General features: G+C 39.1%; 1 protein-coding gene across 1 annotated transcript in view; it reads right to left on the bottom strand.

Annotated features, from left to right (window-relative positions):
- Nucleotides 1–25,295, bottom strand: part of LOC107734428 (ryanodine receptor 1-like) — a 53,578-nt gene extending 28,283 nt beyond the window's left edge. Inside the window, 65 exon segments of the mRNA XM_016546378.1 lie at nt 105–231; nt 325–385; nt 847–896; nt 1,111–1,232; nt 1,335–1,402; nt 1,505–1,620; nt 1,704–1,827; nt 1,958–2,033; nt 2,128–2,205; nt 2,376–2,516; nt 2,911–3,000; nt 3,174–3,252; nt 3,355–3,518; nt 3,653–3,793; nt 3,879–3,969; nt 4,108–4,328; nt 4,525–4,694; nt 4,777–4,897; nt 4,982–5,093; nt 5,247–5,433; nt 5,624–5,759; nt 5,847–5,941; nt 6,130–6,262; nt 6,365–6,479; nt 6,620–6,893; nt 6,988–7,128; nt 7,334–7,445; nt 7,581–7,781; nt 7,863–8,465; nt 8,568–9,012; nt 9,164–9,390; nt 9,508–9,594; nt 10,411–10,573; nt 10,715–10,875; nt 11,005–11,134; nt 11,214–11,572; nt 11,954–12,162; nt 12,249–12,423; nt 12,968–13,173; nt 13,293–13,440; nt 13,780–13,939; nt 14,638–14,721; nt 14,798–14,901; nt 15,074–15,178; nt 15,266–15,482; nt 15,595–15,787; nt 15,865–16,106; nt 16,199–16,332; nt 16,426–16,544; nt 16,814–16,909; nt 17,041–17,176; nt 17,325–17,517; nt 17,759–17,880; nt 18,220–18,384; nt 18,488–18,644; nt 18,733–18,807; nt 18,925–19,021; nt 20,304–20,403; nt 20,492–20,604; nt 20,703–20,781; nt 20,910–20,984; nt 21,106–21,126; nt 21,351–21,452; nt 21,538–21,657; nt 25,100–25,295. Of these exon segments, the coding sequence (XP_016401864.1) occupies nt 105–231; nt 325–385; nt 847–896; nt 1,111–1,232; nt 1,335–1,402; nt 1,505–1,620; nt 1,704–1,827; nt 1,958–2,033; nt 2,128–2,205; nt 2,376–2,516; nt 2,911–3,000; nt 3,174–3,252; nt 3,355–3,518; nt 3,653–3,793; nt 3,879–3,969; nt 4,108–4,328; nt 4,525–4,694; nt 4,777–4,897; nt 4,982–5,093; nt 5,247–5,433; nt 5,624–5,759; nt 5,847–5,941; nt 6,130–6,262; nt 6,365–6,479; nt 6,620–6,893; nt 6,988–7,128; nt 7,334–7,445; nt 7,581–7,781; nt 7,863–8,465; nt 8,568–9,012; nt 9,164–9,390; nt 9,508–9,594; nt 10,411–10,573; nt 10,715–10,875; nt 11,005–11,134; nt 11,214–11,572; nt 11,954–12,162; nt 12,249–12,423; nt 12,968–13,173; nt 13,293–13,440; nt 13,780–13,939; nt 14,638–14,721; nt 14,798–14,901; nt 15,074–15,178; nt 15,266–15,482; nt 15,595–15,787; nt 15,865–16,106; nt 16,199–16,332; nt 16,426–16,544; nt 16,814–16,909; nt 17,041–17,176; nt 17,325–17,517; nt 17,759–17,880; nt 18,220–18,384; nt 18,488–18,644; nt 18,733–18,807; nt 18,925–19,021; nt 20,304–20,403; nt 20,492–20,604; nt 20,703–20,781; nt 20,910–20,984; nt 21,106–21,126; nt 21,351–21,452; nt 21,538–21,657; nt 25,100–25,147 (9,516 nt within the window). The 5' untranslated portion in view covers nt 25,148–25,295.

The raw sequence follows: 25,295 nt of genomic DNA, 5'->3' as shown, positions 1-25,295 counted from the left end.
TACAAAAAGACTTTAATAAAAAAGAAACTTTAATAAAAGTGCCATGCAAAAACAATGCAGCAAATGAACCTTGTCTTATACAGTAAGTATTACTCAAGCTGTACCTGATTGCCTTTGGACACTTTGCCAAGTTTGAGGTTCTCCACCATCTTTTCAATGTCATCAGCTGCACTCTCAAAGAACAAACGCAGCCCTGCTTTTACGATCTCAGGTCCGGATTTCATCACAGTTCTTTTAACATCAGAGAAATTAAAAAAAGACATTTAACGGCTGTGCAACCTTTCTCCACTTTGACTGGAAATTAATTTCAGCGACTTTTAGTACCTGGCATCAAGTGAGCGTGCAAGGATATGAAGGCAGTTGACAATAGCAGGTGCATCCGTACCTGTAAATCACAAATAGATGGTTTTAAATCAAGGACAGAAATTCAGGGTTTTTTTTTTTAGACCCATAAACACTTTTTAGATCAATGGCTTTCAAACCCTGGGTCGCGACCCTCAGGTCGCCAGGATTATTTAAGGAAAATGTATATATGTATTTAACAAAGTTCAAGACTCAGGGAAGAAGGAAACAGGAACCGGCAAACTTACCTTTAATAACGAAATTATTGTTAGTAAAAATATTTTATTATTAAATATTAAAATATTTTAATAATATTTGGGGGATAAAATTAGTCTCTCTTAAAAAATTTGAAAACCACTGATTTAGATTAGATTACCAAATTAGATGCTCTACTTGATGCTTGATGGAGATCAACACACAAAAGGAAAGGTAAAACACTCAAAATAAAAGCAGTAAGAAAACAGAAAGGAAAAGTGATGGAGGACAGCAGAGTAGATATCTTACCAAAGAGAAACACTCTGTGTCGCACCAGGGCAGACATCTTACAGAAGATGCTGATACGGAATTAAAGGAAACCAAAGGAACATGAAGAATGAATATGAGAGAAGTAGGAAAAGAAAGCAGCAAGAGGAACATGATGAAATAAAAGGTTTAAAAAAAGTAATATGAAATATTATTTAAAGTAACAAAACACATGACATAATAAGATTTGGTCTTGTATTTGACATACACATCATATTGGACTGGTAAAGTGTCTGTGGTTGTTACCTTGCAATCATCTCTTTTTCCTTGTTTGAGGCATGTCCGCCACTGCCCAGGATTTTGGCCGGTGTGGAAAGGAAGTAGAGGCAGTGGTTTTTAAAATATTGATTTATCAAAGGCAAAAGAATCTGAGGATGACAGAAAAAAAACACACAAACAATATTTACAGTCTTGTGCTAATATTCAAATGCTGAAAGATTTATTTTGCGTATAGACCACGAGAGACTTACCTTGGCAAAGAACTTGATCTCTTGTTCGTGTGGAGACTTTTCCACACGGCCACTGCTCACAACAGCCTCTGTAAACACAAATGTCACAGGAAATTTAGTTAATCTCAGTTCATACATAAATTCATGCAATAAGGATAAAGAACAAGGTTAAAGGATAAAGAAAGTTGTACCAAGATGTGCTATGAATTCCTGGGCAATATCCATCCACTTTAGCAGCTTCTGTAGGAAGCCATACGCAAAGCGCTTCTCAATAGATGAAATGTCACTTTCCATATCTTTGAGCCCTCTGGACAGAGATATTTTAGACAATCAGAATTATAGCAATTACATTATTTTGGAGTATATATGCGTTTTTAGTGGCTCCTGTACCTTGTCACAGCATATCCATTAAGCTGCAGAAACTTAAGCAGCTCATATGCCTTCTCCCTATCTCGAGCCTTTTCTTTTGCCGTCAGTGTGTCATAAGGCACAAGCAAAGGGTGTGCCCCGCCCCCTAATTCAAAATACATTAAGAGAGATGTTGATGAACTAAAATGAGCTTCAACTAAAAATACAAATAATAATAACACAGCAAAACCATTTAAAAAATTTGTTTACTGATGAGACATTGGAGAAATGCAAACCTTTTGCTTGTAAATCCATTTTCTTTTTGCGCCCCCAAGTGTTGTGGTAGTTTTCTGCAAGCTGCTCTGCCATGGACTAGATCACACAGTGTGCGGTTAGCCATGATGCTCTCTATTGTATTGAAATGGTGATATTGAACTAAATGGGAATGTGCATTAGCACCGTCTACCTGCAGCTCTCTGGATAGTGTCATGCCTGAGATATCAATGGGCTGAGGGCTGTAGCCATGACTGGGGTCATAGGTCGCCTATGAAAAGAAATGAATTATGATATCATACTCATATTAAGAGTATCAATTAATATATGTAATTTGTCATTTAATATGAGAAACAAAAATCACAAAACATAACTTAGATACAGCAGTATGTAGCTAGTATTTGGTTAGTATCTGAAGATATTTTTCCACTCAGTCCTTACCTGTGCAGTCTGTGAGATCTTGCGAGCTGTCTTCTTCTCTGTTTTCTCATCATCTCCATCTCTGGCTTTGTCCAATGTCCACTCCCATGCAATCATGGCCTTGATGGACTCTTTAATGGGCCAGCGGTAGATTTCTTTATCCTAATGCAAATATTATTGAATTAAAACATATGAAATAATAAACAAAAAGACCACTATGAAGTCTGAGAGAGAGTCAAATATCCCCTTTTCTGTGTCTTGGTTTGGACTTTTATGTTGAAATTTTGATACCTTAGTTTCCTAATGCCTTTCCTTGTTGTCTGTTTGCAGTGCCTTTAGTGATTTATTCATTGATTTAGGTCTTGGGTGTGTTTAACTGGTGTTCTCCGCTTTGGTTCTTGTTTTGCCTTGTGTTTTTGTTCTGTTTCTAATATATGTTTTTGGTTTATCTTTGTAAAATTTGTTTATTCTGCACTTGGATTTAGTCCTCCCTTGTTTCTGACTTCACCATAGTTACAGAGAGGGTGAAAATCTAATATAATATTATGTCTGTTACCTTTTCAGAGAACGTTTTGTAAGGCCTGAGCATGGGATGAGTCTTGGCATTTTCGTCCAGCACCTCACCAAAAGTCCAGTTGTTTTGAATCTGATGGATTATAAGGCACTGGTAAGACTCTTACACAAATAAATAATAAAAATCAGACAGGAACCACCCATAACATACTACCAACCATTTATCAACACCCTAGCAACCACACAGAACCCCCTAGCAATGTGTTATAAATAAATAAATATGTGAACAAATAATAAAATACATACCTTTTCAAAAGCCCATTTGTCATGCGTGTATTCTGCATATCTGTTGATGAAACCGTCCAGCTTCTCAGGAATGATAGTGCTATAAAAAGAGAACATTAAAACAGCATAAGTAATTAAATATATTACTTTTTGTACATGCTATTTCTCTCACTAAAAATAATAATTTAATAATTAAATGTACTTGGTGGTATCCACAGGTTTGGGGTCAAAGTTGCCCTCAGCATCGACAGAGGCCTTTTTCTCTGTTTTGGAGGAGTAACTGGCATCCACATAATCAGGAGAAATCGCTCCAGCAATCGCACATATACAAGGCATGGCAATTTTGAATAGCTCTGCATCAAATTTCTGTTGGTAAACAAATTAGAAAAGCTACAATGTTACTCTGTCTGTTCACTCCATTTTGGGACAGAATAACACTCTCAAACAGCTCAGTAACAGCATCTTCTGTATTTATTACACAAAAGAGGGTGTATTCCCACCTTGTGGGCCAGAGATTCAAAAATTCCCCAGAAGAGTTTACGGGTCAGATGAAGCTCCTCCTCTGATGATACGCCAAAGTTAGCCCAGCCATTGGGCAAACAATAGTACTTCCAACAACGCTCATAATGATTAGTAAGCAGCTGCAAAATAATCACACACAGATGAGATAACTGTAGAAACCAGTTTAAATTAATAGTACTGATGTGTGATGATATAATGCCATACCTTAAGGGGCATTTTAGCATACTCGTTCAGAATCGGCACGTCAAATACCAGCCGCCTCAGGAGGTGCTGGAGCATGGAGGGATGCAGGTACCTGTAACGCAAACATTACACAATAAGCAAAAGGATGTTGAATCACCAGTAAAATTATGAAAATAATCCGCTAAGCTAAACATGTTTTGAGTGCACACTTGTGGTTTTATTGCTGTTTGCTGCAGTGCATAACACTCACCTGCACAAAGACATGAGGCATTCCTCAATTACATCTCTCTGAGCTTTGGTAAGAGAGCGTCCTCGGGACAGCCTGTAGATGGTGTGGAGCATGGAGTCGATCATGATGGCACGGTGGTCCGTGCCGGCAAATAAAGGAGCACATTTAGTGATGAGAGGAAGCACAGCGGAGCACAGATAACGGTTCAGAGCCAGGGCCATTTCTGTAGTGCTGAATGCAGCCTTAGAGAAAGAACAGGATAGTAATTGTGACAGAGTACTGCAGACAGTTATGTACATAGAATGTTGCAAGCTAAACTTGAACCCACATTTCTCATGTGAACACCACAGCTCAATTGTATCTCATATCATTTGAATGCGATCACAGACAGCATTTTTCTTAGTGAAGAAAGATACAGATAAGATACAGATATCTTACTGTGTCTAAGGAAGCTGCTGCTCTCATGTCAGGCAGGAAGCCCACTTCCAGTACATGCAACAGGAAGTCCTGGTTGTCGATGCCATAAACTCTGTCCAGGAACAGGACCATTGGTGCTTTATGATCAGGCACAAAACTGGCAGACATCTTTGGCTCAATGATGCTGTTATCTGAAATATAGTGAGTAAAACAGGAAGTGTGAGAATGTTAAGAATACATGCATCTATCTACAAGCTCTTAACTGATCATTACCTTTTCCAAAAGCAGGTATCTGGAATGACAAGCTGATCACACCAACCAGATCCTCAATAGGCACCAGAGACCTAAGAATGGCCCTGATTCTCAAAGCCTCACCTTTACAAGCTTGGATCAACTGTGCAAGACAGGAAGCATGAGACATTCAATTAAGCAGATTTCATTTAATATCACTCAATCATTGGCATACAAACGCACTTACATGCATCTCAGGTGCACAGCGACCCAGCAAATCAATGAGAGCCGAGTAAAAGGACATGATGGCATTTCCCAGGTGCACTCTGTTCTCCTCATGCTGTTCCTCACCTCCAAACCTGACACAACATAAACAAGAAACACTGCAAAACCTCTCTACATACCACTGTGAAATCAAACAGTAACAAAGCATCACACGGGGTGACTTTATCAGGATAAAATGACTTAATTATACCACACGGTAATGTAGTACAGAGATGCTTTGCACTCACATGGGGAAGCGTCTGTCTTTTTTAACAGTGGGTCCATCTCTTGCAGGATCCTCTGAGATCTTAATAGCTTCTTCAATGGCAGCAAGCAGACCGTTGCCCCCTTCTCCTCTCAATGCGGGACCAAAACACTCAGGCCTCCTGATCAGAAGTCGGACCACCACGTTAGCGTTCTCCTCCACACTCTCTCCTGAAATGAGAACGTTATACAAACTGTATATAGCTATACCATAAATTACTATTATAATTTTTTTATGTAGTCATATAAAGACTCTCACATTAACAAGCAAACCAGAGTATACAGTATCTAATGTATGCAAACTACACAGTCTCTTCTTTGTCCAATTAGTTAAAACCATCATCACATCATAAATGCAAACCATTAACAAATACAGCGAAGCGCAGGAAATCCAGATACTTCTCGCCTCCACATGGATTCCACCCAATATCTGGGTAACCTTTTGATAAGAGCATAGGGCAGCTCTGCAGGCCACAACCTGCCAAGTACTTCACCACCTGCATTAACAGAGAGACAAAAAGAGTTTTTTGGGGGCCACAAAAACTCTTCAAAAATTTTTTCATTTGTACTTTAGGTTGACACACCATCTCCAGGTCTTGCTCTTGGAGAGCCAGGGCAAGTTCATTGTTATCGATACAGGATGCAGCAGCAACATCAAGAGGAGTGGAGCCACGCATTCCTGAAAAATTGTTTACTGGTTGATTGATGCGACACTAAATAATAAACATTTATAGCTGAATATAACAACATTTAAATCAGATTTACTTCAATTTTAACTAGGCTAAACATAAAAGCACATCCTGCAGATGAAAAGTTATTAAAAATGAAAGCTTAAAAAGGTGAGTTTCTTTCAGAACCAGGCTTTACCCAGCCCAATCCCACTGTTCTGCAGGAGGTAGCCCAGGTGATCAAACATTGAGCGCTGATTCTGTCTGCTGATACGGCAGAAATAACACAGGAAACGACAGCAGTTGGTCACCATTCGAGGAAATCTGATCTCCTGCTCAGAGCAAATGCAAACGCAAATTAAATTAAAAAAATCTTTCAAACCAATCAAATGTTTCAACATCACATAAAAATGTGACTTTTAAAAACTGCATACCTTGGAATCTCCACCTCCAAGTACGTTCACCATAACCTCCATGACCGTCTCATGCATTCCCAGAGCTCTCATCAGGTTGGGGTGCTGGTAGAATACCCTGTTGCTCATAATATTTCTGAAAGAGAAAGACAGAGGACAACTGCAACTCCAGGATGGTGTAAATTTCTGGCAGTGTAAGCAGAAGGTATCTATTGCAGTTGCTATTGTTACTTATTGAAGTTGAAGGACTTTTTTAGGATGCAATCATGCACTCACCCAATACTTTGGATCATCAGCCTTTCCTCTTCAGGCCCCATCTGTACGATGAGCAGGGAGCGGATCTGTCCCAGACACTCCAGTAGCTCCATTGTGTCTTGCACAGATACTGCATTGATAGTGTAGGCTTTGGGCAATGCTCGGATCAGCTCACCCAGGGCGTCATACTGCCGGTGTAGCAGACTGAACATGAGCCGCACCAGCTCAGGGTTCTGAATGAAAGACTCCTGAGCCCAGTGGATCATGGTGTGGGAGATCAGCTCCTGCAGAGTACCTGTGACACAAGAGCAAAGGGTCGTGCAATTATGCTATGGAAAAAAAGTCTAATATGAAACGCTGAAGTCTAATATGAAGTAAAAAGAATTTACTGGGTTTTTCATCTTCTTCAGGTTCAGGCTCAGCCTCCGGCTTCTTTCGCAAGCTCTTAACTTTCTCCACTAGTCTCAGAAGGCGACCATGGAGAGAGGTGTCTACCTCCTCTTCCTGCTCCTCCTCTTCAATATGAACCCCTATAAAAGAGAAGGAGAATACATGTGACTCCCTACATTATGTTTGAGAACAGTGACTCCTTAGATCTGAGGTTTAAAAAAAATTGCATGTGGAAACAGGAATATGTTAGTAGCAACAAACAAGGACTAATTATATTGGTCTTCATATGAAACAGCGACAGTATATGTTCTCTGAAAAGGGATTATTCTGTGTGGTTAAACTGACCACAGTGAGCCAAAAGGTCATGGTGAAAGGTCAGCAGGCCATTCCGGACTCCCTCAGGAACAGGGCAGTCTACCTCCTCTGGACTGTTCTTAAAGCGCATCAACATGTACACCTAAATAAACAGCGTAAGTGTAAATATTAGCTCTTTTTTTCTCTGGACAGAAAATGCAGCCTTGGTATATATAAAACTAAAAAAGCTTTATATATACCAAGGCTGAATTTTCTCTCCAGAGTGGCTGAACAGTACCTGTTCCTGTGGAGGGGAGCGGAATTCGCGGGTCTTGCGGGCTGTTTCTGCAGCGCTCATCGTGAAGGCCTGCATGAGCTCATTATATCGCTGTCTCTGATTGGTCTGCACCTGGTTGACAAACCTGTCCGAGAAAGCGATGATGGCTTCCACTCTGTGACGCAGCTCACAGTCACAGAAATATTGCAGGAGAGTACACATCTAAGGATGAGAAAGACAGAAAAATCAACAAGTGAGAGAAATACTAATACATATGAAAGTCTTCAATCAGTAGTACTTCACCTGAAGTTTAACAGACTCAGGAAGCTTCATGTGCAGCAGTCCCTCTCCCACATCCTCCTCTTCCTTCACTTCTGCCTCTGCTGCACCAGTTTCGTTCTCATCTTCTCTATATGTTGTTTTCTCTCGATCCGTTTTTTCCGCAGCATGTTCATCCTCTTTCCCTTCCTTTCCCACCTGCTCTTCATTTTCCTCCTCCTCAGGTTCGAGCTCATCCTCCTCCTCTTCCTCAAGCTCTTCTTCCTCTTCCTCTCCCATTCCTTCATCCAGCAGCTCTCCCTCATTTTCACCCTCTACTTGCTCCTCTTCCTCTTTTACCTCCATTCCTTCCTTTTTGCAGACCAGCTGTTGCTCGGCATCTTCAATTTTGGCGGCATCCAGTTCTTCTGCCGGGTTCTCACCATCAGTGAAGACGGATGGTTCAATCAGCTTCAGAATGTGTTTGACGTCGTTGTCATCAAACACGCCCATTATTAGCAGGGTGCTGATGAGCTTCAGAATGGGCACAAAGTGAAACTCAACGCTGCCACCAACGGGATCCCGCATGGCCTGCCCACCGTCCTGTACGGCTTCTGTAAGCATGCTGAGGGCATGGTCTTTAAGCTTCTACAGTACAGAAAGACAAAAAGAGTCAGGAAAAGAGAAATAAAGAAGCCAAATTTGTGGTAGTCTTCACAACAAGACACCAATCTAATTTCCTCCACCTACCTGCAGAGGTATGATGGGGCTGAGGGTGTAGAGGTCTGCATTAGTGCCCACAAACCCAGTTGGGGCAAAGTGTAGTTTGGGGCGTAGACAGGTGGTGAGGCCGACCCCAGGAAGCGCATGGGCCTTCTCAGCATCTGAATAGAGGGTGATGCTACGCGTGTCATCCGTCATGGGCACAATGAACTCCTTATTAGTCATGAGACGGTTGCGCTTGGCAGACTCGAGGTGCATGGAGATGAGCAAGTCGTAGTAGCCGCTACGGATTGGGCCGGGAAGGTAGGTGTTTTCAATGGCATAAAAGAGCTGCGATTCGTCAACGTGGCTGCAGAGGGCGTGTGCGACACGGTTGTTGCCCAGAGCGCATACAGAGCCATACAGTTTCAGTGTGTGGTAATGAAACGTCATTAGGTCGGTGCGCTCTGACAGTTCCAGGATGTCAATGCACCTAGAGAAGAGAGGAAACGATAATTCAAGTTTTCAGTTTTGATAGTGACATTTTTCATAACACTGAATTCTTTTATTTCAAAGGATCAAGGAAATTTTTTTTCTATTTTCTAATGAAATAACCAGGTTATATTTTCATATTAATGGAATACCTGTTTTCTTCTGGAATGTGCAGCGCCATCATAATAAGAGGTTCCATACACTGCACCTTCCAGCCCTGCCTCTCACTCACACGGCCAGTTTCAGGGGCCAAAAACTGATTAGGCATTCGGCTCCATATGACAGGTGTCAACATCTGGACATCCAACCTGGGAGGACACTGAGGTACCGGGTTCTTATGGTCACTACGGAACATGGCCGCAGAGATGGGCATGATGTTCTGAATATAGAGAAGAAAAAGTGTAATATAAATGAAGAACAATTTACATTACAGTAACAGAAATTACTTTAGAATGTTTGTACAATCAAAATGACATCTTTAGCACGAGATAGTGACCTTTAGTTTGCCGAGTTCCACCTGTAACATGTTCTGGCTTGATGGCAAACAAAAGACAGCAGGGAAGAGCTTAGTATTGGGTTCCACCTGAAACAGAGAGAAACCGCTTAATGTCACATTAAATGGACATAAAATTATGGTGCTTTTAAGTATTTTAAATTTCTTTCAGGAAATTGAACATGTCAAAAATGTTGGCCCTTTTCACATCACGTCAATATTGGCATCAATGAGTTTTCTACATAAAATTAATATATAATATTAATATGTAATAATTTAAAAACAAACAGAATTCAATACAGCCATTAAAAAATGGCTTTAACAGAATCAATCTTTTGATCATTACTTTATTTAAAGTTTATGTACTTTTGATAAATGTGTTAAATAAATATAAATAAAAAATGTATTATTATATTTATTATATTAGATTAGATTAGATTAGATTCCACTTGGAACACTACTGAAACCATGCAGTCATGGCAACACCCTGGCAACCACTCATAGCACAACAATGATATTTTCCACTCACATTTTCAAATCAGAGGGCGAATTCCAAATGGCTTTTTTGTGCCCTTGAAGGGCACTTCTGGAAGGGGATGCCATTTGTAGGGACGTTCCAAACGAAAGTGAACAAATGAATCCCTTCACGAAGGGCCCTTCCAGAAACCCGTTAGTGAACGAGACAGTAATGCCCTACACCCTTCAAAGAACACACTTCAAGGGCTCTGCCCTTCGAAGGGAGTAGGGCATAGGGATGCTCACTTCTGTTTGGAATTCGCCCTGAAAATATAAAAATCTAGTTCTTTCTACATCTTAGCCTGAAAATTTACCTACAGTAGTTCCTTATGTAGTTGTCAGTTACAGGAAACAAGTGAAAGCTAATTTACTTTGACCACTTTATCTCACCTGGTAAAAGGCATTGATCTCTTTCCCGTTGGCTGTAAAGGTCATTAGTCCTGTGTCCAGGTCCACCAAGCAACCAATCACAAAGTCCTCTTGGCTGATGCGTGTTTGCTGTGAGCTGCTAAACTCTCCTCCCCACACCATGTAGCAGTTGCTGCGTTTTACACTGAGGAAAGCAGAGGAAAGACACTGAGATGTTCTGAGAAAAGTGATATCAAATGGTTTAAGTTAAGCCTGGGTCCTTACTCATGCATGCCTGTTCTGGTGGAAAATGTACTGAAGTATGTAGCAGCATGAATGGTCTTACCTGTCATGAATGTTGCCTTTATCGTCCCCAACCGTAACAGTTACATTTCTGACTTTACCAAGATCAAAGTGTGGGTCATACTGGTGGTAGTCAGGAGTGACCCACCCTACCCATACTCCACTGGGCTCCTGTCCGGCAAACACCCGAACTGAATAATAATACTGGTGGAATGAAAAGAAGGGCTTTTGTTACACATGACAACATTGTCTTGGATCAAAGTATTATTTAGATGAAATTAAGCAAATGATACAAAGATATTTAGTAAGGAAAAGATTCTAAAATTTCCATACAGTCGTTGTGTTTGAGATAATATCAGCATCGTCTCGATCATCTGGGACAACATCCTCCATCAGACGAGGCACTGTTGGAACCACCGGTGGTGGGGCTATAAACGCTGCTTTCTTCGCCTTGGAAAAAAAGCTGAAAATCACAGCTATTTTGTCATTTCAGAATCAAACGAGAGAATTACAGATCTGTCATCTACTGTATCTTTTCTCACCCTCTCTTTTTGCTCTTCTCTGTGGTGATGTCCTTCTCATTCTCGCCCTCTTTGTTGCCAGGAAGCTCTTTCGGGACGGATGGCTCTTTTTCTTTCTCATCTTGCTCCTTGCGAGTGGCTGACTTCTTCAGGAGCTCAAATTCAGATTCGGGGTCCACCTCAAGAGCCTCATCCTCAGGGATAGTGAGGGTTCGGGTGAGGGGAGAAGCTCCCACTGGCACCTTGAAGGTTTCGTGGAATTCTATTGGCATGCTAAGTCTAAAGAACAAAAGGTCTGTGTTGGCATTCTGAGACCCAAATGTCCTGTGAGTCAGTTTCAGACAGGGGGCGCTATCCACCGTTCCATCCACAAGGGACACCTATTGAAGCAATTAAAGGAGAAAAGGGTCTGAGACAGTGTTATTTTAGCATTATTTTTATACTATTATAGTATATACAGTGGGTATAGAAAAGAATCACCCCCCTTTAAAATAATCACATTTTGTTCTTTGCAGCCTGAAATGAAGACGGACACAGCTTTTGTTTTATCCAGCTGCATTTACTCAGTGCAATTAAAATGAATCTAATATTTTTATTTTATTTTATTTTATTTCAGGTTTATTTTAATGAATGAAAATGATTTTTAATAATTTTAGTTTTACTTAATATTAATATCAATGGCTTGAGAAAATAAAGAAAAACCTGCAGCTGAGCTGTGCAGATTCACATGAATTAATAAGGTTTTTTCAGTGTGTTTTTACCTCAATATGAATGTGGTCTGTTGGCACAGGCACAAACTGTGGCAAGCTCTTGCTGAACCACATGGTAATATCTCTCTTCATGTTGATGGCGAAAGGCTCGAAACCTTCTTGCAGGCCACAGATTGTGAAGTATCGCAGGCTGCTCACATTCTGCCCAAGGTTGATACGACCCACCTGGGACAGCCCCAGACAGCATACAGGGATGAAACCTGGTCAGGAGAACAGACATTATTAAATGTAACAGCAGCAACTAATGTCATGTTTTGTGACTCTTATTTTCCTTTGTGACTCTCACCTTCTCCAATCTCAATGTCTTTGAAGGCCATCTCAGATCCAGAGTCACTGATGAGCATTTCTCCATTTAGAGTAAACATGATGTTCTGCTCCGTCAGGTCGATCATGCAGCCCACTACATCACCAGACTGCCACTGCCGGCCAAACGGCTCATTCCCGATGTGCCAACGCTGAGCCTATGGTTAAAAATCAGTTATATTATATCATACAGTACTATTAAGTTACTTTTTTTGAAGATATTTATATTTTACTCAGCATTAAATTTATCAAAAGTTATAGTAAACATTATAATGTAACAAAATATTTATATTTCAAATAAATGCTGTTCTTTTGAACTTTCTATTAATTTAAGGATCCTGAAAACAAAAATATTACACAGCACAACTGTTTTCCACATTGATGATAATAAGAAATGTTTCTTGAGCACCAAATTAGCATATTAGAATGATTTCTGAAGTATCATGTGACACTAAAGACTGGAGTAATGAAAAAATATTACTGTTTTCACTGTATTTTTGATCAAATAAATACAGCCTTGGTGACCATAAGAGTTAATGACAGTATTATGATGATCCTTTCTTTGGTGTTGATATCCTAATCAAAACTAATACTTGTCAAGGTTCTTTTTAATATCTAATGTAAGCATATTGGTGCAATGAACGATTGTAGGAGGTTCTTAAAACAAAGAAGCCCCTAACAATGCTAATGAAATTGAAGTACCTTGAATCCATTGAAGACATAGGCCAGGTCATCTGATCCCAGCTCTCTGTCTGCATGGGCGCTTGGTCTTGCCCACCCAACTCTCATCTCTCCCACTGTTACCGCCTCAAACTCAAAGTACCATTTCCCCTGGGTTACGGCATAGGATTTCTCTGCCCTGAACACACGGATCTTATCACTCCGACCACTGCCAGCCCCATGTCCACCTAGAATAAATGGTCACAGAGGCTTTGATGAGTGAAATATTACAAATACAAAATGCATTGTATGACTAAGTTCCCTTTGAAGAGTTTGATTTAGTGAATGATTAGATGGACAGACTCACTGCTCTCTTGGTCAGGTGGCTCAATATTGTAGCCATAGCCAATCAGAGTCCGTACAGCGGCACATACACTGTCACGATTGGTCTTTTTCGTCTTTTCATCCAGTAGATTGTATGGCACAAGACGGGGGTTGCGCTTGTTCACAATGTCCTAAAACAAGTAAAATCAGAAGCAAATGAAGCAAACCCTAAAGAACGATCAGGTATTAAAATGCTAATCTCATCGAATCTTCTAGTTATTATTATTAATATTGCATATCTTAATATTTTCAAAAGATTTTAGGAAAGAGTACTTCTGTCAGAAAATGGTTGAATGTGAGTTCTCAGGTACAAAAATATGAAGAAAAAAAAATCTAAATTAAAACTGTGTGTCAAAATGACTTGTAAAGGATAAGCCGTGCTCTGGATACATTTTTGCATTTCCTTATTTTTGTAATTTATTGTTGTTGTTTATATTTTTTTGCTCCTGAAAAAAAGTGTGCAGCCCTACCTGAATAATGCTGTAAGTCCAGCCTTGACGAACACGGTCTCGAGCCCAGACGTTGTGTCCATTTTCAGCTAGCCTTTCCACAAGTGTGTTCTGATTCGGTGTCAGTTTCACATGGTTGAGTTCCAGAGGAGCAGGTTTGTATCCATTACTTTGCATATACCTAAGAAATAAGCAGAAACTAATTTAAGTTCAGACAACATTATTTTGCTTTTGTTTTTGTCACTGAATTATGTATTTGGTTACTTACACTACTGTTCAAAAGTTTGAGGTCGTTAAGTATCTTATGCTCGCAAAACTGATTTTTGTAATGATCAAAAATACAGTATAAACAATAAAATTGTGAAACTTTACAATTTTAAATTTTCACACTTTAAAATTTAAATAATTTTTTTTTTATAATTTATAATTTTATTTAAATAAATATTAAGAATTTTTTTCCTGTGATGGCAAAGTTGAATTTTCAGTAGGTGTCTTCAGTGTCACATGATCCTTTAGAAATCATTCTAATATGCTGATTTGGTGATCAAAAACATTTCTTATTATTATCAATGTTAAAAACAGCTTTACTGTTTAATATTTTTGTGGAAACCATGATACGTTTTTCAGGAGCCTTTGATAAATAAACAACAGAAAAGCATTTCATTGAATCAGAATTTTTTGTAACAATGTAAAAGTCTTTCCTGACATTTTGATCAATTAAATGCATCTTGCTGGTTGCTGAATAAAAGTATTAATTTCTTTAAAAAAAATAAAAAAAACATCTTACTGTCCCTAAAACTTTTGAACGGTAGTGTAAACAAACACTGTTTAAGCAATTGAGACTTATTAGCGGCTATCAGAATATTCTGTAATACTGACGTTTTAGGAAGTTTGATCCTCTTTAAGTTCTCCTCTGCTTTTTCATCACCCATACCTACATGACATCCTAAAGCCAGAAGAGTCCTATTGAGACAATACAGAGAAATGGATTAATTAAGCACACAGAAACAAACATGTAGAAGCTCAGTATTTCACTCACTTCAGTGTCTCTCCAGACATTGCCAAGTTGTAGTTCTTCTCGGGCTCTGGGAGGCTCTGGAAAACTACTAGACAAGGATGCAGCTTCTTGTTGTCATCACGAAACTGAAAAGGTGGGGACAGCAGACCGACAGTATTGAGTATGAATTGATACAGAGAAAAATCAACAAAAAGTCACATTATTTATACATTAAATATTTTAATTGTGCACATAGTATTTTAAAATAGTCATTATCTCCTTCAATTATATTTTTATTTTATGTTTTCATAGACTGACCGATCCATAGGTCCAGCCCTGCTCAATTCGAGTGACGGCCCACAGCTCATGGCTGTTCTCAGCCAGTTTCTCTCTAATCCGCTCTAGATGAGGAGGAAGCACAATCTGCAGAAATAATGTAGATAGCAAAATCAATACAGCAGAGGTCACTTTATTAATAAATTCCTTTAACTACATTTTATGAAATCTCACCTGCACAGTGTCCACTGGGCAAGGAGTGAAGGCAGTGTGGGAAAGAGACTGGGTCGGTCCCAAAAGGTTCCGGACCCCATTGAAGTCATGCTTATACTCTTTAATGGGCTCAATACGCAGTCTATCTTTGGGCAGAACTGCCTCATAGCATGGGGCATAACCAGGAGGAGGAAGGAATTTGAAGTCTCCATGCCGCCCACCAAGGAGAAACCGAACTCTGATGGCAAAAAATTGGAACGCATTTTTTAATTTGTCCTATTTAGGTCAGGTCCAATCCGGCTCCAGGAGGGAATATTAACATTCGTTGAAATTAAAAGCTTGGCTCTTACTTGATCCCAGCTGAGAAGCTGACCGCAGGGAAAAAGAGACCATCCAGGTTGAAATTCTCGAACATGCCTTGAACGGGATGTCCATTGATCCGGAAGGAGATGCTAGGGACGCTCAGATCCAAACAGCAGCTCACCACATCTCCAGCCGCGAGAATGTGTGGATTGGATGAGGACACCTGACGTGGTACTCGACCTGATGTTGAGAGCATAATGTTATAGATGAGCTCAGTGGGATATGTGCTGGAACAGATGGAGGAAGGTAATCCTCACCTGTCCACAGATGTAGTCCATCAAAGCCATACGAGTAAAGATCATCTCCAACTCCATTGCTTCCCCATCCCTCTCCTCCTCCGGGGTAGGGGCTGTAACCCTCGGTCATAGCCCAGCCCACACGAAGGTGACATGCCTGAGCGGTCAGGAATGGCTCCACATGGTCTACGATTAACTCGTAGTACCACTTCTTATATTGTGTAGAGCCTTCACATGTACCCAGAAAAATGTTGGGTCTCATACTGCAAAACATCAAACATGAGCTCCATATGCCAAACAAACTAATCTACAGATCTCTTTTATGATATATCATTTGGGTTGTACCGAGTCAGACCTGGTGACATAATTGATGATGTTGGTCTGCAGGAGGAGATCACGCCCCGGAAGCAGATTCTCAGTGATCAGATTCTGATTGGACCTCACGGCAACACCGTTACATACGCATAAAGAGCAGAGGACATCTAGAACCTACAATGAAAAATCACAACAGAGCACGTGTTCAGATACGATTAAAGACGCAGTCCAGAAAAGTTTCAATCTTGCTTATGAAAAGATATCAACCTTGTGATTGCGTCCATGTTTGTCCAAAAGCGCAATGATAGATTTGATGTGGTTTTCCTGGATGATGTTAAGCACCTCAGGGCTTTCAATAAGGATACAATACAGCACCTCCAGAATGCCTGCCAGTTAAAATAAATAAGTATACACTACCGTTTAGAAGATTTTTTATTTTTAAGAAAAATCCTTTCATTCAGCAAGGACACATTAAATTGATCGAGTGTGACAGTAAAGACATTTATAATGTTACAAAAGAGTTCTATTTCAAATTCATGTTGATGAACTTTCTAAAATCCTAAAAGAATCCTAAAAAATGTATCATGGATTCAAGATTCATAAATAAATCTCAAAGGCCTCTATTTGGAGTTTTAAATAAATTATGGCTTCCTACCTGAGGATGCCTCTAAACGGTCCAGTTTGCTGACCAACCAGTCAAGATTATCACAAAACAAAGCACAATTCGCCCTGTTTCCTCTGATCAGAGATGCTGTGGGTGAAAAAAAAATGCAAGGGTTTTACATTTTTCCAAAAACACTGAAAACAGTAAATCATTAAGTGCATCAGTGTGGGTAAGTATTACATGTATTAAATGCTAGTCATAAGTAAACACAGCCATACCCAGCAGCTCATAAAATAAGTTGACTATCTCTTTCCAGTACTCAGCTGCTTCCTCCCCAGCAAATTCTGAGAAGTGGGCCGAAGTGTTGTAGACATTCAGTCGATCAACACAGTCTAATACGAGACTGATCATGCCCTATGCAACAAAGCAGACCTTGGTAATTATGTGTGTATGTTTTTAAATGTTATAAGCAATGTAAATGTAAAGACAATATATTAATTAGTATAAATGAAATTTGACATATTTATTTGTATTTGCTTATATATTTGCCAGCATGTCTAACCTCCTCTTGGAATAGATTCTGACGGTTCCTTAAGGAGCGCAGTTTGGTCTGCTTCTCCTCATGTTCCAGCTCCTCCTCTGGAGGGCGGAAATAGAAGATGAGATCCTGCAAGGAAAGAACCACAGCATCTAGAGGCAAAGACGGGGACGATGGGCCTGGAGATTTACTCTTCCCTCTCAGAGAGTCCAGACCCCTGTCAGACAAAAAAACAAATCAGTATTTATTTTACCCTGATATTTACCCTTGATAAAAACAATAAAAAAAAAAAATTAAATTAGTGTTAATGATGCTAAGCCGATCTATCTGATCTCAAAGTATGGCTAGCTGGTTAGTCTAGTCAGTTTTGATGGCTTTTGGGCACTTTTTTGTCACTTTCATCCTCGAAGACCAGCTTAAGCCACCATAGGCAGGTTTAAGATTGGATTTTTTCATACTTAATGAACTGAGTGAAGAGTCCTGTTGTGCTATAGATCATTCTAGCAGCCTGGGATTCTGCTGTCTGAGAACGCGCCACAGTCAGAGCATCATCCATGTGACCCTCCAGATGCAGTATAGCCTAAGAAAAAGAAACACGCATATTAGCACTGGTGAAATCTGTGAATTGTGCAGTTTTGGGCCTGACTAGATTGAATTTACACTACTGTTCAAATGTCTGGAGTCAGTAAGATTTCTTTTTTGGAAGAAGTCTCTTACGATCACCAAGACTGCACTTATTTGATACAGTAAAACAGTAATATTGTGAAATATTATTAGAATGTAAAATAACTGTTTTTATTCCTATGATGGCAAAGCTGAATTTTTAGCAAGCAAATTTTCAAACTTTCAAACAAAAAAACAAAAATCATACTGACCTCAAACTTTTGAACCGTAGTTTACATGAGATTAATACTCCTACCTTCCTTTTCAGTGGCCCCAGCCGAGCAGACTTGGCATCCACCGAGGCATATGTGAGCCATAGGCTGGTAGAGACATGTTGCACAAAGCACATGGACTCTCCATACTTGATCTCTGGGATCCCCATTCCCTCCACATCACGTTTCTGAGCCACCTCCGTCTTCTCCTACTCAGTCACATGACATTTGATGTCAAAGATTGTTAGAAAACATTTCCAAAAAAGTAACCTCCCAGAGAGTAGGTTATAATACTGAGCGCAGTATACAGACCTTTGAAGCACGAAAGCAGAAAGCAGAGTTCTTCGTATTCGCTTTTTCCGCATCCACAAGCAGGAGTCCTTTCTCTTCATCCAGACACAGATACCTGCCTGTGGTGATGTGACGCACCCTGAAGGACTGACCCCACTTCATGTGGCTACCACTCCACCTGTGTACAGGAGGTTGAATATATGCTCAAAGGGAGAAAAACATATTTTCTGCTTGTTAAGGCTCTGCTGTATACAAATAGCACCAACCCAATTCGAAGAGGCTCCAGCCTCCACAGAGATCTGGCATGGCTGCACACAGGTCCACCTTCATAGTGTGCATTTCTGAAAGATTATGCAAAACAAGAAAAGATTAACTGTGGTGTAGATTGTGCATGTTTACATTGAATTAAATTACATTAAATTGCTTACATTACAATACAATATGGCTTTATATCTCACCGTCTCTGGTCATCGCCCTGGTCAGCAGCAGGAATTGTTAAACATTCATCCATGTGCCCATGGAAAAGACGCAGAACATGCCCTCCAGTCAGATATCCTGAACCAAGGAAACATCACAAAATAATGCATTAGGTTTGTTGTAAAGACAATGAAAAAATTGATGATCTCCACAATGCATTTTAATATTAGTCACAATGCATTTGCATACATTTAGATGGCCATCATTATTAATATTGTAATTTTACAGTTGTAATGTAAAATAAAATTATATATTTTTTTAAATACTGATTTTTTTATTTTACAGTGAAATATTACATTAGATATATTTCTTGTTTTTATTTATAAATTTTATTAAAGGGGTCATATGATGCGATTTCAAGTTTTCCTTTCTCTTTGGAGTGTTACAAGCTGTTCGTGAATAGATAAGATCCCTAAAGTTGCAAAGACTAAAGTCTCAAATCCAAAGAGATATTCTTTATAAAAGTTAAGACTTGTCCACGCCCTCCTAAAACGCCTCGTTTAAACACGCACCCACATGTCTACGTCACGATGTTGGAAGATTTGCATAACGCCGCCCAAATGTTCATGCAAAGAAAGAAGGCGTAACTTTATTGTTGCTGCCACCGCAGCCGCCATGTTGTGGAGACGCTGTGTGTTTCCGATGAGCTTTGTAAAAATCGACGCATTTCAGAAAGGCGGGGCAAAGAGGAGAAACAATAACATACAGTATGTGGAAAATAATGTTTTTTTTTAACCTTAAAGGGGTCATATGATGCGATTTCATTTTTTCCTTTCTCTTTGGAGTGTTACAAGCTCTTGGTGCATAAAGAAGATCTGTAAAGTTGTAAAGACTAAAGTCTCAAATCCAAAGAGATATTCTTTACAAATACACAAAATAATGTTCTTTTGAGCAACATCATATGACCCCTAAGTAATAATAATATTAATAATAATAACAACAATTATTGCTATTTTTATAGCCACATTATTATATAATCACAAACTTCTGACCAAATTGTGGAGCCCTATAAACAAGCACAGAAAAAATAGAACTTTTTTAAATCACATTTTAAATCGCAATTAGATCCCTAAATCATGCAGCCCTAATGCATATGAAATGTCCTTGTGTGGTAAAGCTGGGGGCAGTTGCATAAACTTAGCCTCTATGGTGAGACAATGTCTTAAGTATGAGTTTGACCAACTAGCTGTTAGCCAAGGGGTAATCAGTGTTATTTTGGGATTCAACTGAGACTAATGTATGCTTTTATGTAACTGAATTTAAAAAATGATGACCAGTTTTAAAGAAAAAAAATTGATGACTAACTTGTAAGGCTAGTCTAAACCTTTTATGCAACTGGCCTCTGGTGCTTTAAGCTTACCCTCTGCCAGCTCACAGCCAGAACAGACTGGGTTCATGTTCCAAAGTGTTTGCATAAAAGAAGCATCCACCATGAGGTCTCCGCTGGCATAGGAAAGGTGCTGTTGATTGGACAGATTTTTCAGGTAAAACGGTAGGCTCCATCCAAAAGAGACTGTGTTGACTACATACAGTAGAGACGGGCTTTACCAGATATCTCTCAGAAGACACACTGACCAGGATGAGATCGTCCCCCACCCTGACCTTCTCACCCTCTGACCTCTGCTTGGATGCAGGGTGAATTGTCCACCAACATGCCTCACCTGGATGAAGATAAGGACATCTTTTAGTCCGATTTCTGTTTTGTATATTTACAAGTACTCAGTACATCTGTGATAATGATCTACTAGAAATCAGACACCTGTCGAGTCCTCCCGCAAGCCCACATCAAAGGCCAGCTTGTCTGTGAGTGACCTTGATGTTGTCAAACAACTGAGGTACTGCATCATGCAAAGAAATGTCAATCAATAAAAACGGAAACGTTAAATGATTCTTTCACTGTAGTAAATTTTCTCTCAAAATACTCATCTAGCGATGGCCTGTATGCGTGTACTGAGATTTGACCCACCATGCCAGAGTGAGTGTGTCTAAGCAGGATGGCGTGGCCATACAACAACGTGCGGTGGCCTCCTCCTTGTGAAGACTAGGAAGAAGGTGGAAAAACATGACTATACACAATTCAAGAGCTGCATAGGTATCTATATGCCTCTCTGTTGTGACATTTCAAACTCCAAAAAGACAAGTTTATTCAAATAGAAACCTACCCATTTATCCAAATCGACTGCCTACAGTGGGCAAAAGAGAAAAAAAGAGGAGGACAAGAGACTGTCATGCTGAGTTCAGAAAAACAATGTGAAAACATTTTTCAGGTTATAAATATGTGCACTTTAATGGAGAATAACCCTCATGTTGTTTCTAACTTGAATTCATTAAAAAAAAAATTTTTTGGTGTACTATCCCTTTAAAGGTAACTATGACCTTATTCCTGATGTATGTGCTCTGAACTAACCTCATTAAGCTCAGTTGTGTTAGCCAGCATCTCCTGAAGGGCACGCACAGATAACGACTGCTCCAGAATAAAGCAGCATATAGCCAGATCAGGAGGAACATTCTAGAATGACAAACAAACAAAAAGTGGGAATCCAAAACATCAGATGTATTTCAGAAATTTAGAATGACATAAATGAAAAGCAAACCTGAGCATTGGATGTAGTTTCTAGAAAACACAGGCGATTTCCAAAACCCTCACAGGACAGACAGAGTTTAATCTGCTCCTTCAGGATAGTAGCAGTGCACTGTAGAACCACCTGGTCGTCCTACAAAGAAAAAGAAAGTCAAGATGTCATTCTTAAGGTTATATATCAAGTTTTAAATAAGCCTAAACATTTTAGAACAGTTAAAGGGATCATTCACCCAAAAATACAAATTCTGTCATGATTTACTCACCCTCAAACCTTTAAGACTTATTTTCTTTAAAATATATTTTGATAAAATTTTGATAACCAAAGTATTTTGGTGCCCACTGACTTGACCAAAAAAAAAAGTCTTTAACTCAGTCTTTAACTTGATGATAAACTTTCAACCTTGTGATAAATAAAAACAATATTTTGTTTTGTTGATGCATTATCTGATATTGAGATATAGAAATCCAATTTGATGTCTGGCAAGATATTAAAACACTTCCTGAAATACTTGTTTAGACAAGTCATCAATGTTTTCTTTGTAACAGCATGTCCATAGCACACGTTGCTGCTAAATAACATGGCATTTGTAACCTTGATCAGGGCAGCATGCATCTAATCCTGAATATGGCTCAGGTTACAGCCAAAACGACATGAGGACGCAAGATGAGGCCTGACTAAAAACAATTAAATTTTTACATTAATATATTCAAGCCCTGTGAGAAACATCTGGTAGGTTATATGAAATCAACAATTCATTGGATCTTAATACAACAGTGATAAGGCCTGTGGTGGTGCTACTAATTTTATGTGCAGCACTGCCCTCTGTAACTCTATTCCCATACAAGGTGACCTCAAAAAGTCTTAATTTGATAGACAACTTCCTAATCGCTCCACTGACTCAGTTCGAAGTATATGATGTGTTGTACAAATATGGCATATTTCTGTAATTTGTCAGCATTTTACAATAAAGATGTAACGCAAGCATGTCTTTATAAAGAAATTGGGACAGGCCACGTCCTTGACAGGCTAGCCTGTGTGATGGTGTATTATGTATGTAAGTGTGTCATCTGCTGAGATATTCCAGGGCTGGAATGTAAGCCAGTGGGCCGTGAAAAAACCCTGTCCACACTGACACATGCTGCTAGCAACCGGAGACCCAGCACTTGACAATATAGTCATTGTGAGACCACAATAAAAAATTATTCATTTTTGCATTGAATAAAAGTTTTATACTGTATGAAAGTGGAAGTGCAACAAGCATTTTCAAGCAAATAAGAGTTTGTTTTTTTTGTTGTTTTTTCCAGTTCAGAAGTTTGGGGTCCTTTTTTCATTAATACTTTAATTCAGCACGGATGCATTCAATTTATCAAAAGTGATAGTAAAGACTTTCACATTGTTACAAAAGATTTCAATTGTTTTTTACTTTCTCTTCATCAAAGATATACTAAGCTGCACAACTGTTTTCAACATCTTGAGCAGCAAATCAGCATATTAGAATGATTTCTGGAGGATCATGTAACACTGAAGACTGGAGTAATTTTAAAATAGACAACAGTTATTTTAAATTGTAATAATAATATTGTAATAATTTTACATTTATTTATTTCGATTTTTATGTATGACAATTTATGTGCATGTATAAAGGAACATGTACATTTTTAGATATTATAAATTGCTATAGAAATGCATAACTTTTCATTTTTTTAAATAAACTTTTTGCAGTTGCAATAGACCTGCTGTGTGTCAAACGAAATTTACAAAGTATTCAGTGTAGTCGATTAACATGAGGTCACAAAAACTACGTATCTATGTATAAAGATATAGAAAAAAGCTGTTTAAAATGATTTATTAATTTTAGCATGTCACTTTTTGAAACATTAGCTATCCTATCTAATTACAGTAACGCAAACATTACATTCTTTTTCAATCACTTTTCTCCCCTACTTGTCTCTCAAAGCCTCCTCCTCATTCTCTCCCCCTCTATTTCAGGCTATAGCACCTGCTACATGAAATTTTCTCGAGCAAGAAAGAAGCACCAACAATCTGCCAACAGTGCAGACTGGAAACTGAGCCATGAACAAATGACTATTCATTTATGCCAGTCAAAACTGAAGATCAGTAGCACAGTCTAACAGAGACAATGGCTGGATGACTCCTGTTGAACAATACTCCAGAATAAAACTTTAAATGAAGAATGATCCAAAATCTGAAATACACACTACCAGTCAAAAGTGTGACACAGAATTAGATTACACTTTAGAATTAGAACAATAGTAGAATCATCCAACACAAATGAATTGCCAATTATATTTTATTTTCATATTTTAGTTTGCCTAGAATTCTGCTCACTCAACCATTCCTCATCCGACTTCACAAGATGCAGATCCCTCTCCCTGAGATGTTTTGTAGACAGTATTACAGGAGTTCACAAGCTGGGCACTTTTTAACTGCTTTTCTTTCACTATCAAGTCCAACTTGTTTTTAATAAGTAAAAAAAAAAAAAGCTTTTTCATCAGAAAAATCACACACAAGCACAAGTCATATTTGCCTACAAACTTATTTTCAAGAATTTCAGAAGACTTTCCGATCATGAGAAACAACTAAAACCTGTGTCCAAACTTTTGACTAATAGTGTAAGTTTCTTAATTTAACAGTTAAACAGTGTTCTTGAAATGTTCCAGTTAATCAAACAAAACTCTAAATATGAGCTGAAAAGCTCTAGAGGCTGTCATAAAAGTAGGAGGACATGTAACAGACTTTTTAAATAGACTGAAACAAACAGGTGTTGGTTTAGGACAAGCCTAGAAAGCTGCTAATCCCATCTCTGTATATAGACTAAGAGCTCACAGACAGCAGCATCACAAACAACAGCAGCACAACAGTAGTTATCTCGAACTCTGCATTGGATGAACTCCATGATGTGTTCAAATCTTTCAATGCATCCAGGACAGATTTAGTTCTGGTAAGAATGACTTGGTGTTCATGTTGACATAACCCCAACACAGCCAGGCCAGACATTTACAACAGGATGGGCTCCTCTCCCCATAGATGCTTGACAATATAGAGTGCAACTGTATATTATGGCAGTAATGGGCCTCTCATTCTTACATCCAAGATTCATATATCTTTGCCCTGTATATTTAGTCTGTAGCCTAGATTTATATTTTAGTCTTGGCAGTATGTTGCCTTCATGCTTCTGTGCGCAGTGCCAAGTGTAAAGTCCTGTTTCAAACAGTGACAATCCAACCTCTGCACTGCACTATGTATAAATAGACAACAATGCCAGCAAATCCACACACCTGGTCGTGTCACTCCACATTCATCCAAAAACATCCATTAAAGCTGCGTGACCGGTCAAAATGTGGTCAAACATACCACTGACAATATACAATATAGTTCAGGATTCCTATACCTTTCAAACAATAATTTTCTATGACTTTACAGTCATTTTCATTCATTAAGAATCAAATTTCTAATGCATAAATAAACATATTATCACATATATAACAATAAGGTATAGTTAGGTATTTTTTTTAAACTAATCAGATGTAAAATATTGTCAAGCTTAACTCACTGTTCGTAAAAACTGGATTTCCTCCTCTCCCTCCGCTCCTTCTGCCATGGTGCATTAGATCTACAGGTACCGGCAGTAGAAGTCAGATGCGGTCCCCTTTCCTTCTTCCTGGCTGGGACAGATCCCAGCCTGTTTTCCCACTTCTCTCCGTGCCACAGACCGTAGGCTGCCTGTCTGTATGGGGGTACTGAGAGTC

This window comes from Sinocyclocheilus rhinocerous, unplaced genomic scaffold (assembly GCF_001515625.1).
Source record: "Sinocyclocheilus rhinocerous isolate Xijiao unplaced genomic scaffold, SAMN03320098_v1.1 scaffold1211, whole genome shotgun sequence".
Taxonomy (NCBI): Eukaryota; Metazoa; Chordata; class Actinopteri; order Cypriniformes; family Cyprinidae; genus Sinocyclocheilus; species Sinocyclocheilus rhinocerous.
Note: the sequence above shows the minus strand (reverse complement) of the source record. Positions and strands in the feature narration are given on the sequence as shown.